This window comes from Malus domestica, chromosome 10 (assembly GCF_042453785.1).
Source record: "Malus domestica chromosome 10, GDT2T_hap1".
In the NCBI taxonomy this organism is placed as follows: Eukaryota; Viridiplantae; Streptophyta; class Magnoliopsida; order Rosales; family Rosaceae; genus Malus; species Malus domestica.
Window position 1 is genome coordinate 5,000,920 of NC_091670.1, and position 17,608 is coordinate 5,018,527.

Here is a 17,608-nt window from a genome sequence, read left to right on the forward strand (position 1 = left end):
CCACTCGTCACCATCGGCATTCTCCTTATTCTCGTTACGTCCTAAAGGGGTTGACAAAAAAAACGTAAATGGACCAGTTTTATCACATTTAAAGTTATTCAACATAATAGTCCCTGTTTTGAAAACATGTATAGTGAAATTTACATACACAGTAATACTACAATAATAGTAGTCAAGACCAACTCAATCGTGCTCATCATATCAAAGAAAGTAAATCAATCACAAATAACGTAATGTATAGCAAGCAGGTAAAGTGACATCTACCTGATCGATATCTAGCATCTACTAGCACATTCTAGCCTCTATTAGAAAAAAGGTACTTGCAATAAGTCCTACGGCCATAGCTAGCTATATGTATGATAACCATGTGATGAAAATAAATCACCAATGATCTCAAGATATCTTCTAAATACAATTCAAGCATAAGTCTTGTAAGACCCAACAATATCACCTCTCCAGTGGACATAACATAAGCACGCACCCTAGGACACGACTTGGAGTGAATAGAAAGCTAAGCCTACCCCCGAAGAGGATCGATCTAATCAGGTGATACCCTGATACTATCGAATACAAACAAATCAACTCTGGAGAGAACCAAGTCAATCAAGAGTACATACTCCACCAGCTGTCCAGGTACTAGGCTGCGCAGGCTAGCCTGCACAATACCTTCTAGGCCACGTGATGTGCCATGCGAGGCAGTTTGGCACAGCCACTCCTCTCACCCACGATGGAGAAAAGACAAAGTGTCCTTCTCCGACATGGCATTCGTATGTCAGATCGATCTCCTTGTTGGACCCTTTATTCCAAGCTATGCAAGGGAATGTCTAGTGATGTGGACCGACTTCATAGGGGGCCTATAAATATGCCTGGTGACCCTTCACCATAGGTAAGCCCATCAACACCCCCATAAATACACTTTGCACCCCTCTCTACAATCATTGACTTAAGCATCGGAGCCTCCACGCCAGGAAATACCCTTCTCGGTGCTCAGACTCACAATGTTGGCCTGTTCTTCATCTACAGGTTTCACTCCACGGTGGTGGAAAATCGGCTCCAACAAGTCTTATCAAAGACTAACATAAGTAATATGCATCCGCATATAAAATCATATATATATATATATATATATGATTTTATATATCTATATATAATCGTAAAAACATTTAGTTGTTCAAAGGGGTCCACTCATAGGTAAGTAGAGTATCCCTCCTCAATATGCTCCTTGCCTAAACTCTTTCGATCCTCTAATAAGTCAGTAATAATCATATAAATCTAAGTTATCTTTAATCGACATTTTATGGAAAATTGTCCAAAACTACCATTTAGGTAATGAATTTGCACAAACGGAGGGTGTCACGTGAATTTAAAACACCGAAAAACTATGGATAGGTCACAGATCATGCACGCGCCGTAGCGATTATGTCATGCACTGTCATGCGCCGCCATGGGCCGTCAACGTCGTACTCACCACCGTTGTTCAGTGAGTAGACGTCACGCTTGCCATCGCCAGTATGGTGAGGTTTTAAGTGAGTTAACCAAATATACCTGCTCCGTTAGTAGATAACGGAAATTCAGTTCCTTCTATTAAGGTTAATAGATGATCATCGCCCGTCGCCATCGCTGGTTCCTTAAGTCTCGCCAATTTGAATGATTTCAACGCCAAAATTTGTGTAATTTAGTCCTAAATATGATCAGGAACTTACCTAGACCCTTTTTAAGACGATGAGAGGTTGAATCCACCTCAAATTGAACGAGTGAAGCTAGAAACTGACATACAACTAGGTTAATTACTTGGGTTCGATTCTAGTGGAGTCCATGCACCACCAGTCATAAACTCGTTGGAGTTCATCCGTTCACACTCGCCGAGAACTGCAAAAAGATATAAGGTGCATTCAGGGGTTAGGACTCGATTATGGAGTTAAAAACCTCATCCCAAGTATCACAAAAACTATTGGAGAGAATAGAAGTACTAGGACACCCACCGGTTTCTAACTCAACGATATTTCACCGAAATTCGTCGACAAGGCTGGGTTCGAAGGTACAGAAAATTGCTTGCAGAGGTTGAAACCCTCGAGTTTCAACATAAAACTAACACCACAGGGTGAAAAACAACATGATTAAACCCGGAAATTCAAAGGATAAACAGAGGCCTCACCTGGGTATGAAGTTTGAGAGCTTCTAGCTCTTTGCTTTAATGGTGCCGAGGTCCACACTGCACCGATCTCACATGCAAGACCACTATTCTGATCCTTGCATCCCACAGACTTCGAACATGTAAAATTTAGGTTTGATTTGTGAAGGTAAGCGATGTAAGTATAAACTAACACACAAATTAAACTATAAATTATGCAATCGTAGTACGAGTAAGTAGGGATCGCTCTCTTCTGGAGATTAGAAGTGATGCTAATCAACACAGATTGAACTTAAAAAACTCAAAACTAAGTTAAACTAATAAAAAAACAGTGACTGGGGGGATTTTGGACGAATTTAATTAAAACAAAAGTAAATGGCAAGAAGTAAATTAACTTGTGAATGAAATATGGATTAAAATGTAGCTAAAGGATTCTTCTCCACACATGAATCATATGCATACAAATCGATTTCCAACTATTGTTCCTATAAACCATGAATGACAATGCCCAAATTAATCGTGAATAGCACTAATTAACTCGCTAAATCCATTGAATTAGACTCAGCGACGCAACCAAATTATTCTTCTCAAGTTCCCTAACTATGAAAACCATAATAAAGATACATCTCAAAGATCATTAAGTTCTGTGAAAATCATAAGCATCGACAAAGCATTCATAACTATGAAAAACATGATATTCCTGCCAAGGATTTACTTAACATAATCAGAACTAGTAACTTTTAATACTTACAAATATAAGTTTATAACAATTAGGTGAAATTCTCTTATATTCTAGCATAAAATCCCTGCATGCAAACTAAGTATGCATCCTTAACAAGCATACAAGAATAAGTTCTCTATAAAGCAGATAAGTAAATCACATTCATGTTTTATGAAACAATAACTGGATGTAATCAATTTATATAAAACATGTGATCATGGCTTCGAATTCATCTCTAGCTGTAAAAAAAACTTAGTTGCACATGTTCATCATAAACGAAAAATATTCTAAAATAAACATTGAAACTTAAAGCAAAGATAGAGAGAAATTTGGAAAGTAAGGTTTACAAACTGATCCCTTGTAGATGGAATGGGATTCAAATGGGATGCCGCAAAGCCTTACAAGAAGGCTTATTTATACATGTCAGAAAAGTAAATAACCATACAAGTGGCTTTGATAAACAACACAAAGCAAGGACTAACACATGCAAAACAAATGATGGTGTTCAATGTCTTTACACCTTGTCAAACACATGCAGCAACTTTGGGCCTTTTACACACACATTTTCTGCTATCTTTCTGTTGTCTTTCCACTGATAGGAATCGACAGTTTCAGCCAACACATGGAAAGGTAGTGTGAAGGAAGCATGAGTGCACAAACAGCTAGCAGCACATGGGAAGGTAGTGTGAAGGAAGCATGAGTGCACAAACAGCTAGCAACACATGGGAAGCTCTTTTTGAACTTCCAATCTCTTTAACTAGGATTCCTTCAGATTTTAGCACACGTTCAACGCCTTTTAAACACCAAAATGTCCAAACCATATGCTATCCAACCCAAGTCCAAAACTGTTCCAAATTGCTCCATTTGATTATTTATTGTCATCTTTACCCACTGGACCTACAATAATACGAAAATGACTTAAATTACTATAATAAATGAAAAATAACTAAGTAAATGCAAAGAAATAAGATAACAAAGTCGCATGTATATGCTACTACCAGTAAGTGAGAGAGTGAGAGCTTTCTTCTCTTGGTGCTAGAGAGAGAGAGAGTGAGTTTGAGAGAGAAAAAGAGTTTAGAGAGGGAGTGTTCTAAAAATGAGGGAAGAGAGAGGACCGGATGTGGATTTAATCCCGCTTAAAATAATTTAAATGAAATCACCCAATTACCCTCCATAGTTGCAAAAATAACAATTATGCCCTCATGGTCTCGATTCGAAATTCGTTTCGAAATTGAACTAACTTCTGAGAAAATTAAACTTAGAGATAGTAAAAGAATATAAGTTTCGAGTCGAGGCTCGAAAATTAATTAAGACATCCACTCGGACAAAATAGTCATTTCACATATCTTGGGAATAAAATACAATATTTCAAGAAAAGGGCCGTAACACTTTGGGCATCCGAAAAATTTTAAATGTGTAAAGTTAAACATAACTAATGAATTTGCTGATGTGGATTATAATCAATGAATTTTATTCAAGTAAAAAACTTTTGTCGGTTTTTATGTGAACAAAATTAAGTTTCAAAAGCTAAAGTCATATTTTCAGTCAAAAAAAACTGGCTCGAGTTCCGTTTTACGCACCTTTTTTTCTTTTTCCTCCTAGTCCATGCAGCTGTTTATTGGGGCATCAATTTATTGTGCATTTCTTACAACACCGTTAGACTTCAGTCTTTTACAAGATCGATTCTCCTCGTATGAGAGTCTCACCTGGTCTTGCGTAAGATTGACATCCTTGTCATACCCCCTCCTTTTACGAGATCCATTCTCCTCAGATGAGAGTCTCACCTGGTCTTGCATAAGATTGACATCCTTGTCATACCTCTGTCTTTTACGAGATAGATTCTCCTCAGATAAGAGTCTCACCTCGTCTTGCATAAGATTGACCTCCTTGTCATACTCACTGGAAAGTGTCATAGGATTGGAAAATTCATCGACTACATTTTCCTGCTCCAGGTAAACCCCTATTTTCTGCACCCTCAGATGAATATCGTCTGTACTCCCGTGTCCTACAAAGCTTGCACCAACATTTATCTTGTCCCCAGCGTTCACTTTAAGCGTATTGTTTGATAAATGTCCCAGCCAAATATTACTTTCATGGCGATTTAGTACGGTGGCAAACATTGGAGAGCTTGAAATCTCAGTTTCTTTGGTACGATTTTCAACACAGATGCAAAGAGAATCACTAGATTGGGAGTCGTTGCAAGAATAAACGATGCACAGAGTCAATGCCTTTGCATCATCACCAAAACATTGCGGCACAACTATTTCTTTCTTAGGGTCAACGCATGTAAACCCTGATGGAAGATCATTTCCGGGGATAAAAAGAGCAGAAACTATTTCATCCTTAGGGTCAACGCATGTAAACCCTGATAGAAGATCATTTCCTGGGCAAAAAAGATCACCATTTCTGCTCGCGCTCCATCCCTATGCCATGGAGTAAGATTTGTACAAAAAGTTAATAAATGCATGTATGTATAGGCTGTATACGGATGGGTGCAGATAGAGAGAGAGAGGACCTGTAGGATTGCTTTTCTAAAAGCAGCAGTGAGATTGGTGCACCCTTCCATATGAATCCTTCTCATAGTGTTTAACGACTTATGCAAGCCTAGAATCTTAGTGAGTTTGGGGGAGTGATTCAGATGCAGTTCTACCATACTCGACATTTCCGAAAAATCTGGCATCTTTTTCAATGCAATGCACTCATCCGCTTTCAGGATTTCCAAATTTGTTGGTAAATCTGGGATTTCCTCAAGATTTTTGCATTTTGCAACAGATAAATACTTAAGGTTCTTCAATTGTACTACAGAGTGGTGAATCTCGGACAAACTCTTACAGGCTTCGAGTATCAATATCTCAATATTTGGGATTCTTGAAAAGTCTGGTGATTGTTTCAGGTGATCACAATAACCAAGATTGAGAAACTTCAACTTTTCAAGTGACTGCAAGACAAAAAGGGAAAACAAGTATCAAAATTCAAATAGAAGAGAGAGAGCATGATGTTGGTATGTAAAAACCTGGTGGAAAGAATTGATAGTTTGGTTGGGTTTGTATCGTACCACGTTGTCATTCCAGACTTTTATATTGCTATAACTCAGGTCGACATCAACTACGTTTGGTTGATTAAAATCTTCTGGTATGGCCTGCAGAGGAAAGTCAGACAAACTTAACCATCTTAACTCTTCGGGAAGATGTTTGCAGTCTCCAGTGAACTTTACGCCTCTTATTTTGAGTAATCTCAGGTTCAGCATCATTCTGAATGCTTCTGTACTGACGCTAAGCTTGTCAGGTTCTGAAAAATCTAAAGTGATTCCTTCGATTTTTTTCTTTTCCTGTTAGAAAGCAAAAGAAACTAAAGTAAGACGAGGGTTATTTGCTTAGACTTTAACCGGTGCAGAGCACCAGTACTGGATCAGTGACAAGAGTTTGCTTAGACATCAGTTTTGTTTGAACAATCTAAATTAGTCATCTGTGTTACAGGGATAATTTTCAAATAATTCAGTAAATAAAATCAGCATTTTTTTTCTCATTTATTACAAACATGTATTAAATGCAATTTGATTGAGGATGTACTTACACATTTTTTCGTCAATACGTGTTTTACATCCTCATGATGCCACAATCTACAGCGACTTTCAAGCTTCTTAGGGGATTTAGCACGTACAATTTCTCTGCCCGTGTCTCGAATCAAACAATGCATCATCAGATTGCCTTCTGGATCAACAGTTACAAGGCATCGCTCCTCGAGTTCCTTAATACCTATTGCTGGATTACTGTCACACCCATCCAATATTGCCATGACATGGTGCTTGTTCATTCCAATAAAGAAACAGGATATGTCAAGGAATATATCCTTCACCTTGTCATCAGTAAGCCCGTCATAACTTACCTTAAAAATTTCATGAGTTATGCTAGGCTGTAGTCTTTTCCATTTTTTCAATGCATCTGTCCATTCACTTGTGGTTTTTGTACATAGGTAAGAACCTACAGCTTCAAGTGCAAGTGGTAAACCCCCACAATAATCAACAGCTTCTCTTGAGACTTTGAGATATCCTTCATTAGGAGAACTTTTTCGAAACGCATGCCAACTAAGGAGCTCAAGAGCTTCATTGTTATTCATTGTCGGTAGAGAACATGCATCATCCACCACTTCAGGTGTCTTTAGCAAATTTTTATCTCTTGTTGTTATAACAATTCTACTTCCCGGACCAAACGAGTCATGTTTTATAGCTAATGCATTTATCTGTCTCACACTGTCTACATCATCAATTATGACAAGAACCCTTATGTTGCGAAGTCTTGTTTTTATCTCCTCCGTCCCTTCATTGACTGTACTCACATTTATGTTGGCCGATCTCAAGATTTTAGACAGAAGAATGTTTTGCAAATCAACCATTTTCTCATTTCTCACATTTTCAAGAAAACATGCACCATCAAACCTGTCCTGGTATGTGTTGAAAATGGCTTTTGCAATTGTTGACTTACCTAGCCCGCACATCCCCCAAATTCCAATTATGCGAACAACATTTGATCCTCCAACATCAAAATAATTACTGATTTTTTGGCGGCGAGAATCTATTCCAACTGGATTTGCGGCTACATTTAAGCATCCATTCTGCAGTTTTATAGCGATCTCCTCAACAACTTTCCTGATAAACCTTGCTTCACGCCTGGAATTAAAATTCATAATTAAGAAAAAGTAAGATCTACTAGTTAAACTTCTAAACATTCATTAGGAGTGTGTAAGATTCGAATATATTAGTTAAACTTCTAAACATTCATCACCAACACACTAATATTTAGTGAGATAGATCAAGCGTTTATATATTAATCCTCGTATCAGAGTTTCTAAGCTTTGCGATTATATTTTGAAAAACAGAACGATTCAAAGAATTACTTTGTTAGAGGAAATAAGCAAGTTATTACCCGTTATTCACTCGAAAATGCTCGCCGCTCAACTCTGCAGCTGCAGTAAGTGCCTCTCTCCACTCCTGGACTTTTTCTTCCGTAAACTTTTGTTCATGGTTCTGAAACGCGGTTGCAAAACTACCAGTCTGATGCCTGACATCTGAAGGATCAACATCGTAGAAAATCGGAAAAACAAGTTGACCCCGTTTTCTGCACTCCATGATCTGCACCAGCTCCTGAAGACACCATCTGGACTCCGCATAACGCTTTGAGAACACGATGGCAGCAAGTTTGGACCCTTTGATTGCTCGCGTCAGTTCTTCTGATATAGCATCCCCTCTAGGTAATTCGTCCTCGTCCAGAAAGACATTGAACTTGTAGTCTTTTAATGTACAGTAGAGGTGGTCCGTGATGCCCATGCGTGTTTCTTCGCCTCTAAAGCTCAAGAACACGTCGTACTTGCTGCCCGGGTTCTCCATCTGTTCAACGATTATGTCTAATCGGAACTGCAAAATGGAACCAGGGGCAGATGGTTTTTGAATCGAACTAGCAAAGGAAGTCAACCACACATCTACCCAAAAAAAATGAACCTTATAATAACCCTAGAATCGCTATTCACATACTCTTTCTTTTCCTTTTTTCTTTTTTCTTTTTTTCGGGTATAAACAGTTAATATTAAGGAAAACTAATGAAAAGGGTTTGAAAACTTTGAGTTTTAATGATAAGGACAAAATTAAGGGTAAAGTGAATAGTACCAGGATTGACTTTTTAGTGTAAAAATGTAGTTTTTCGTTAAAGTGAACAGTACCGGATGCTTTTCGTTAAAATCCCCTTATTATCATTGCCATAGAAAATTTACAGAACAAAGCTAACAAGGGCCCATACTATAAATACAATTATACAAAGCAAAAATTGACCTTACAAACTACATGTCAAGGGCCTAAAAAAGGGCTAAGGCCCAAAAACAAACACCGAAAGAAAGCCTTAGCCTTCTGCTACATCCGCTGCTGCAGCACCACCCGAGCAGCATGAACCATGGACACCAACGAACATCAAAATTCCGACCAATTAACGCCTCAGAGATGGGAGGAAGGAAGACCAGTAATCCATCAATGAAACTCTCTCCGAACGCAACCTCCAAGTAGAAGCAAACAAAGAAGCTTGTGAGATTCCCACAAGTGACGCTGCCAATAAAGACAGATCGAGAGAAGAAGGTTGTGCGGAAACCCGAGCCAATAAGCATACCGGAGCTCTACACACCTTCTCAATCAATCATTCCTATACTACAAGATGTATTCCAAAGTATTTACATTTTTTAACGAATGTATGGTTTTAATAACTTATTTGCAAATAAAAATCCAGGAATTAGAGGCTGTGAAGGCCTAATCGGATAAATGGTCCCCGTGATGTTAAGGTAATCGGAAAGTAGCCCCCGTGGTAAAAAATTTAGGATTTAAACCCTCGTGATGTGGTCCGTTAGCAAATTTAGTCCAAAAGTGATTTTTCATTAAATTCGTCAAATACAAGGGTAAAAACGTATTTTGATGTGTGCACCTTCTTCTTCAATGTTCAATGTTCAATCTAAATTACAATGAAAGTTAGGTCCAATTCTAAATTTTACTCGACACAAAATGTCGATGTAAAAAATAAAATTCAAAAAATTGTAAAAAATAAAATTCAAAAAATTGAAGTGCCATAGTGAAGCCTTGCAGCATGAGCAACAGAGATGCTCTTAACTGCATGAACCCTGGAAGCCCACAAGTCAACGTCCATGGTGGTGGTTCAACTCTCCGGCGACCCAAGTCAGCTTTTTTCAACGAGAACTGGTGGAAACCGCCCCTTGGGGAAATGGGTTTGGACCAAAAGGCTTAAGGTTTCAAGCTTCTCTTAGGGAAATGGGTTTGGACCAAAAGGCTTAAGGTTTCAAGCTTCTCTTAGGGAAATGGGTTTGGATCAAATGGCTTAAGGTTTCAAGCTTCTCTCTCTCTCTCTCTCTCTCTCTCTCTCTCTCTCTCTCTCTCTCTCTCTCTCTCTCTCTCTCTCTCTATATATATATATATATATATATATATATATATATATATGTTTGTTAAAATCCCAATTGTTGTTGTAAGAGCAACTCCATCATGGGAAACCCCCCCAGGCTATTTGAACAGTAATTGTCTTTTGCATCTTCACTGTTGCACTTGAATAGCCCTGGCAATAAGCAATAAAATATTAGTTTTTTTTAAATAATACAAAATAATTTTATTTGTAATTTCGGATAAGATTTTTAATAGTTCTCGTTGCGCCACGTGTCATTATCCGAAAAGACAATTATTGGTGATGGATTTCGATAAGATTTTTATCCAATGTCGTGCCACGTGTCGTTACCTTTTCAAAATCTTTGAGGATAGATTTCAATCAGATTTTAAATCGTTCTCATTGCGCCACATGTCATTATCCGAAAAGACAATTATTGGTGATGGATTTCGATAAGATTTTTCTCTAATGCCGTCGTGTCATGTGTCGTTACCTTTTCAGAATCTTTGAGGATAGATTTCGATCATATTTTAAATCGTTCTAATTGCGCCACGTGTCATTATCTGAAAATATAATTATTGGTGATGGATTTCGATAAGATTTTTATCCAATGTCGTCGTGCCACATGTCGTTACATTTTTAGGATCTTTGAGGATAGATTTCGATCAAATTTTTAACGAATGACGGCATGCCACGTGGATAGCACATGTATAGGCCAAGTTGGATGGACAAATTTGGAGTTCAAAAGGCTAGGAATCTGATAAGGAGATGAAGAAATTAAATTCAAGACAAAGAAGATAAGGAATCAGCTCAAAAGAATGAGATATTATCCAAAACCTTATCCAACCTTATCTTATCCAAACAAACATTATCTTATCCTATCCTATCCTAATCTTTTCCTAACTTAATTCCTGCTGCAAGGGGGAGTTAATTTCTGATTTAAATCACCTAGAAACCTTTCTAGAACGCCTTATATGTTCCTACATTGGTGTTGCATGCTTTTAGGCCTTGTTCTTCTAGAAATCAGCCACATAACATTGTTTCTAGAATTCCCTACAAAAGTGGCGCCCCAAACCCTTCTAGAAACCCTAAAATCTGCACAAACCCTAGTTCTTTTCCCTTTTGGATTGAGGCCCAAGCCTTGGCCCAAAATTCTAAGCCTTTTCCCATCAGAATTTGTGAAAACCCTAGCCTATAAATAGATGTTTTCAGCCACAAATTCATACACAACCCTCTACCATTCAGAAACACCTCTCAGCCGCAACAGTTCATCATTCTACACCATTCTACACCATTCTCCACCACCATACATCCTTGCCGCAGCCCCCCTTCAACCTAAATACATTCCTGACCCTTCCATTCACCCATAAACATCCATAGACACTTGTGCCGCAGCAAGGTGTGGAAGAAGAAGGGCATTGGTGTTTCATGCTTGCAGATTGGAGCGTTTTAGGTGTACTTCGTTCTTGTTTTCAATGTTTACTTTGTTATTACTTTCTGATTTTGATGTAATCATGAGTGGCTAAACCCCTATTTAGTTAGGGGGAAGTTTGAAGCCATGAACATGCTTGAGATATGAATTTATTACTTCCAATTGTGATTTGTTAAGTTGTGATTGCAATTCAATTATCTGTTTTATTGATAACTGATTCTTATATGTTTATTAAGGATGCATACTTAGTTTTCATGCATGAATTAGATGCTAGAATATAAATGAGTTTCATCTAATCGTTACAAGTTTATATGCATTAGTAGTGAAGGTTGCTTGTCACAATCACGTTAATTGAATTCTTGGCAAACATATCATGCATTCATAGTTACAATTGTCTCATCAACACTTATGATTTTCATGAAACGTAATGATCTCTGATTGTATCTCTATTATGCATTCATGTAGGGGACTTTTAGAGAATGATTTGGGTTGTTGCATGCATTCATCCAATCCAATGAGTAAAGGAAAATCTGAGGGTTAATTTGTGCATCACGGTTAATCTGGGGTGTTGAGCATCATAATCTATTAAAAAGCAATTGGAAATCGATTCATGTACAAGTGTGTCATGTGTGAAAAACGGACCTCTAACTAATCCATCCATCATCTTATTTCTCAAATTCGTTTTACAATCTGCCTGGTTTTATAACTTGTTTATTTATTTCAAATTCGTCCAAATCAAACCCCCCCCCCTTTTATTTTCTTGTTTCAAAGTGTTTCAAATCTGTTTTGTTTGTGTTTTTGAGTGTTTTAATTCAAGCCAAAACACTAAAGTCGTCCCAAGTTGTGTTAGAGTCAGAAACTGCCCAGTTTGTGTTTATAGGCATTTTTTGAGTGTTTTTAAGTTGTTTTGAGTATTTTGAACCTGGTTTGAGTTCCTTAAGTCTATTCAAATGTTTTTAACTTTGTTTTTATGTTTTTGAGTCAGTTTAGAGGTTTTAGCAAGCCCTCCTAATCCCCGGTTTAGAATGATCCCTACTTGCATTTATACTACAATTTGACAACAAGAGGGTTTAATTTGAGTGCTTAACTTTTATCACATCAATCAGTAAGAGGAAGAATTGTTTAACCAATCCAAAAGAATGTTCAATCTCCAGGTGGCCCAAAATGAGATGGAAGAGGATGAAGAGCGTAGAAAGAGCAATGACGAAGCAAGAATGGCTAGAGCCTCACATTCCTGTCGAGTCATCCAAGTTGTGGCTCAGATCTCCAAGCCCAGCCTTTCCATAAACCTTGATAGAAACATGCAACAACGAGGTGTGGACCTCTTGGACGATTTTGTCCGTAACAGTGCATTCCCTAATACGTATTTCAGACGTCGTTTTAGAATGGAACGACATTTGTTCAACAAAATCATGATTGTTGTTTGCAACCATGATTCTTACTTTGTGCAAAAGAATGATGCTTTTGGTGATATGGGTCTCATTCCTGAGCAAAAAATTAATGTTGCGATGCGGATGCTTGCATATGGAGCATTTACAAACCAAGTGGATGAGATAGCGAGGATGGGGAAATTAACCATTCTTGAGTCCCTGATGAGGTTTTACGGAGCAATCGAATCTACACCGTAGAGTACCTTCGGAAAGCTACTAACATGGACTTGCAAAGGCTTTTGATGAAGGCAGAGGTGCGAGGCTTTCCTGGGATGATTGAAAGCATCAATTGTATGCACTAGACGTGGAAAAATTGTCCAAGTGCATGGCAATGCGCTTATGGGGACAGAAAATGAGCAAAAAGTATCATTTTAGAGGCGGTGACATCTTTTGATACATGGATTTGACACGCCTTTTTTGGGGTTTCGGGAGCTCAAAATGACCTAAATGTCCTTGCCCAATCCACAATGTTCAACGATGTCCTGCAAGGAAAGGCACCAAAAGTCACGTACTGCGTTAATGGACATATGTACGACGGGCCATACTACCTAGCAGACAACATTTACCCAAAGTGGTCATCATTTGTTAAAACAGTGCCACGTCCGCAAAGTGCAAAGGAAAAACACTTAGCAAGCTGTCAATAGGGGTGTAGGAAGGATGTGGAGCGTTGTTTTGGTATCCTCTAAGCTCACTGGATGATTGTCAGGGGTGCTGCGAGAATGTTTGATGTAAAGTCGCTTCGATCCATCATGATGACGTGCATCATTCTTCATAACATGATTGTGGAAAATGAGTACGATTATGATGTCGTTGATGAATATGAGCCAAACACGATGAACAATTCAAGAACATGTATATATTGTGCTCATGACGCCACCGAAGAACCCGTGCAACATGAGCCATTAGAAAGGGATGGATGTTACAATGAATTGATCGTTCAACAATATACTGCACTTCAAAGGCCATATATGCACAATGCCCGATAAATTGACTTGATAGAGCATCAGTGGGAATTGAAACAAGCTCAAGATACTTAAGTTCATTTAGTGTATTTGTTTTTTATTTGGTGTGTTTATTTAATTTTATTTGGTGTGTTTTTTTTAGTTCATTTAGTGAGTTTTTTTTATTATTTGGTATGTTTATGTAATTTTATTTGGTGTGTTTATGTCATTTGAAATAAATTACCAAAAAGTACTTTATTCATCATCACTTTAAATAAAATACTAAATTCAATAAATTGGAAACAACATAAAGTATTCTATTCAATAAATAATAAATTACAATCCAAAATGATTGGAAAATTATGGGCTCCGATTACAAAAAGTACTCTATTCATCATCACTTAACCAATTTTGAAGACATCGCATGTACTTCGACTATGCTCAACATTAGCTCTTAACCATGTCTCACATGTGGCATAGTGAAGTGAGGTGAATCTTGGAATGATTTGAATATTCGCAACTAAGGTCATATCGTTGAACCCCCAAGATATTGCGGTATCCCTAATGGTAAAGACATAGACATTTGGGGATGTCCCTTGTGTGGGTTTGATAAACATCTTGCGTCAACATAACAAACAAGGCTAGGATCATTCTGATGATCAAGGGATCGGATCTGCTCGAGATGTGTTGGGATTAGCCCAAATCCGTAGTACCTTTAGGGTAGCAAAAAAATGTCCTTATTACCAATTCAGTGGTTGCATGTAGGCGCGATACTACATCTTTATTAATAGATTAACAACGAATGAGATATCATGTCTAACATAATGAGCTAAGTACAACAAAGCGTAAAGTTGAACTCAGATATGGAACTTTAGATTCCATAACCTTTTCAAGGGTCTCAAACAACGTTGGAACTTCAGGTCAAGGCATAAATGAGTCCTCATCTCAATTCCCATCCTTAGGTGTTAGACAGTTTTCTCAAGCTTTTCTAGAGTCCTAATGAGATGCATGTCATCGACATAAACTGTGACTCTAGCAATTCGGAATATGACTTCATAGTTTAACACGTAATGGCATAATTCATATCTCTAATTAATCAAATAATCACTTAGACATGTATACCACATCTGCCAGATTGCTTCAATTTGTAAGTGAACACCTCAAACAAGTTAAGAGGGTGTTTTGTGGTCTAACTATCTAAACCAGTTCATGTAATTCTTCGAGAACTTACATGTCAATCTCCGTATCAATATTCCTATTGAGAAACACTAACCACATTCATAATTCTACAGTCAATCACAGGGCGTTTAAGAGAAACATTGTGTCGTAAGTAATGTTATTTCATTCATCTCATTACGTTTCCTTTCCCACTTGTAACACAACAGGGTTACCTTGGACAATGTAGGAACGACATGTCCAAACAAACTTTGGTAAGGAATTTAACCTAGATTGTAATCTTGGTTGTCCAATCAGTTCTATGTTATCACTAATCAACGGAACGTAATTCGAAATCGTCGCTTTTCATTTATGTTTGTAGTTACCATATAAGTGAAAACATCATTGATGATAATCTCATTCCAATTCCATATCTCATCTAAACTAGTATACTGGACCAAGAACTTCAAGTCTCAGGAGTAATCCGGATTAATCTCTTGAGGTGGAAATTATTTGAGATGACAATCGATCATGAATTCACGTTGTGTCGTGATCTTTCTCTTTTAGGGAAGTGAATCTTATGAACCGAGTGATATGTCGTGCTTCAGGCCAAGAACAGATTGATTGACAATCCACCAGGGTACCAAGTCGCCCAACATAGACAACTAACACCCTTCAGGAATGTTGACTCAACGTCCATTAAGTACATATATCCTTGCATGCATGTTTGTAGCTAGTATATGATCTCATCACTTTAGCTAGATCAAAGAAATGCGACTGGACCAACATTCTGAAAGTTAGAATACATCACACATACTTATCACACTTGTGTGGATATGAGACATAGTGGGCAACGTCCACGCAAATCTATGTCATTATACAGGAACTTTGACATTCTTATCTCCCTCTAACAGCGAGAAGACTATCTCATTGAAGTGACAATTCACAAAATGAGTGGTAAGGAAATTGCATGCAAGGGTTGCAAAGAGCTAGTGCGAAGAAAAATCATAATCGACAAAGATTCACATTCTTCTTTGAGGAACCATATTGGTATGTTGCGGTGGCGCAAACTTGGCACATGGAATGCACACCCAAATGTGTAAGTATGAAACGTCAGGTTCGTCCCTAGAAACCAACTGTAATGTCGAATAGGCTGGGTGGCAATGGCCTTAAAGTAGATCAACATAATGGTGTACATGATTGCATAGCTCTAGAAATATGATCACTTTGTGAGGCTGTTTTGGGGTGAACATGGGAATTCAATGTCCAATTATAAACCCCAAAAAAAAAAATGCAATACTTCTCAAAAACCTTCGATATAAACTTTCTGGTATTGTTTAGTATTCTAGACTTTATAGGATAATTAGGGTGGTGGTGCCTTGAAATCGGCCAGGAGGTTTAGCAGTAGTGTGTGTGGATAAACATGTGACCAGTTTGTTGATTCATCAGCCAAAACCATAAGTATTTATATTGCCCACATTTTGATTGGATTAGTCCACATATATTCCCTTGAATACACTGTGAAAAGAGGGCCATTTCGTATCTTTGCTAGGGATGATTTAGAAATCCAATTTCCCAAATGAATAAGCTTGGCAAAGTGTGCGCTTGCAAACACAAGATCCTTACTTTGGGTAAGGAGATGCGTTTCGGCCTAAGTGTACCAAACGGTCATGCCATGGCAAGTAAACTACTCGAATCACCCGGCTCTAAGCCGGCCACACATGGCGTATCCTAGTGGGGAGGTAGCCTATTGGCCCTAAAATAAAACTTTAGGTTCATTTTGGGGGTGATGCAAAGACATTCCACTCTATGTTTCATCAGTGGTTTCATTCATAATCATTGTTCTCTCGATTATCCTAAAGACTCAACGATGTTCTTCAGGAATGAGAAGAACATAAGGTTTCTTAAATGGTAATGTAGTACCATTTATACAACGAGAAGCGTGCCAATGCTCCTAATCAGGTTGGATAAACTTAAAGTCGTAGTTAGAGATGTGATTTAGGTATAAGTTAGTGTGCGTAGTGTCGCATTTATCCAGACAACTAATTTTCCCACATTCGAGGACAATATCGATAAGATTATCCACAAAGTCGATATGATTATCCACAAAGTAAACCAAAGTTACTAAAGAGATTCTCCCAACAAGGTCATCCATGTCAAAATTTTGGAGAAAAATTAGTCTCACATATTGATTACGAGAATGGTACTCCTTAACGACATTGGTAGGGGCATGAAGAGGTGCATAACCAATGAGTCTAGTCCACCAAAATGGAAGTAGATTATGCAAGGTTGAGGTTCATGAACAATATCCCTTATTCTTGAAGTTTTAGGTCTTAAATGCCAAGGATCACACTTCGAGTTGTGATGCCACACCTTGACAGGCCCTAATTCTACCATATGTTGTAAAAACAAACTCGAAATTAGAGAGGCAAACCCATACTTGAGTTCGAAAGGTTCCAATCGAAGCTGGAGAGGTTTGTTCGGTATGCCTCTACACTGAAGCAGAGCATATATTTTGGTGGGCTTTGACCAAACTGGGTCAAGCCATTCGGTAAACTTCGGCCTAACTGGGCTTATACTGTTCGGTAGACTCTAGCCGAAGTTGGGTCTATACCTTTCTCACACGTTTTTTGTAGTAATCAGATTTGAGAATTTGGTAAACTTCCACTCTCTATGCTGCTGTTTCGAAAGCGAGTTAAAAATAAGAAATGATGAGAAAAGTATTCTCTAATCAAAATTCGATAGGATTTATAAACTTCAAAATCGTACTCATTCATGGACGTAATCATGGTATGCTTCAGGCAATAACTTTCATGATTAAATGGTCTGTAAGAGTGAGCCAACGAGCCATGGAATCCTTGTTAGGGAGGTA

General features: G+C 38.0%; 1 protein-coding gene and 1 long non-coding RNA gene across 4 annotated transcripts; both read right to left on the minus strand.

Moving 5' to 3' along the window:
* Positions 1-1,648: 1,648 nt before the first annotated feature.
* On the minus strand, positions 1,649-2,261 carry LOC139188879 (uncharacterized). The gene is made up of 2 exons (XR_011572258.1): positions 2,156-2,261; positions 1,649-1,869 (listed from the first exon to the last, which is right to left on the minus strand). It is a non-coding gene; the product is annotated as an uncharacterized lncRNA (long non-coding RNA).
* An 863-nt stretch (positions 2,262-3,124) lies between these two features.
* LOC103418560 (disease resistance protein RPV1-like) lies at positions 3,125-8,400 on the minus strand. 3 transcript variants are annotated; one of them, XR_011572257.1, is made up of 6 exons: positions 7,775-8,400; positions 6,426-7,518; positions 5,908-6,180; positions 5,368-5,790; positions 4,433-5,275; positions 3,125-3,743 (listed from the first exon to the last, which is right to left on the minus strand). XR_011572257.1 is itself a non-coding variant. In XM_070806917.1 (6 exons), the coding sequence occupies exons 1-6, from the start codon at positions 8,233-8,235 to the stop codon at positions 3,639-3,641; spliced, it is 3,078 nt and encodes a 1,025-aa protein (XP_070663018.1). In that variant the 5' UTR covers positions 8,236-8,400; the 3' UTR covers positions 3,125-3,638. The 3 variants fall into 3 exon arrangements, 1 of the variants encoding a protein (XP_070663018.1); XR_011572256.1 differs by having other exon boundaries at positions 3,125-3,749; XM_070806917.1 differs by having other exon boundaries at positions 3,125-3,749; positions 4,559-5,275.
* Positions 8,401-17,608: the final 9,208 nt, after the last annotated feature.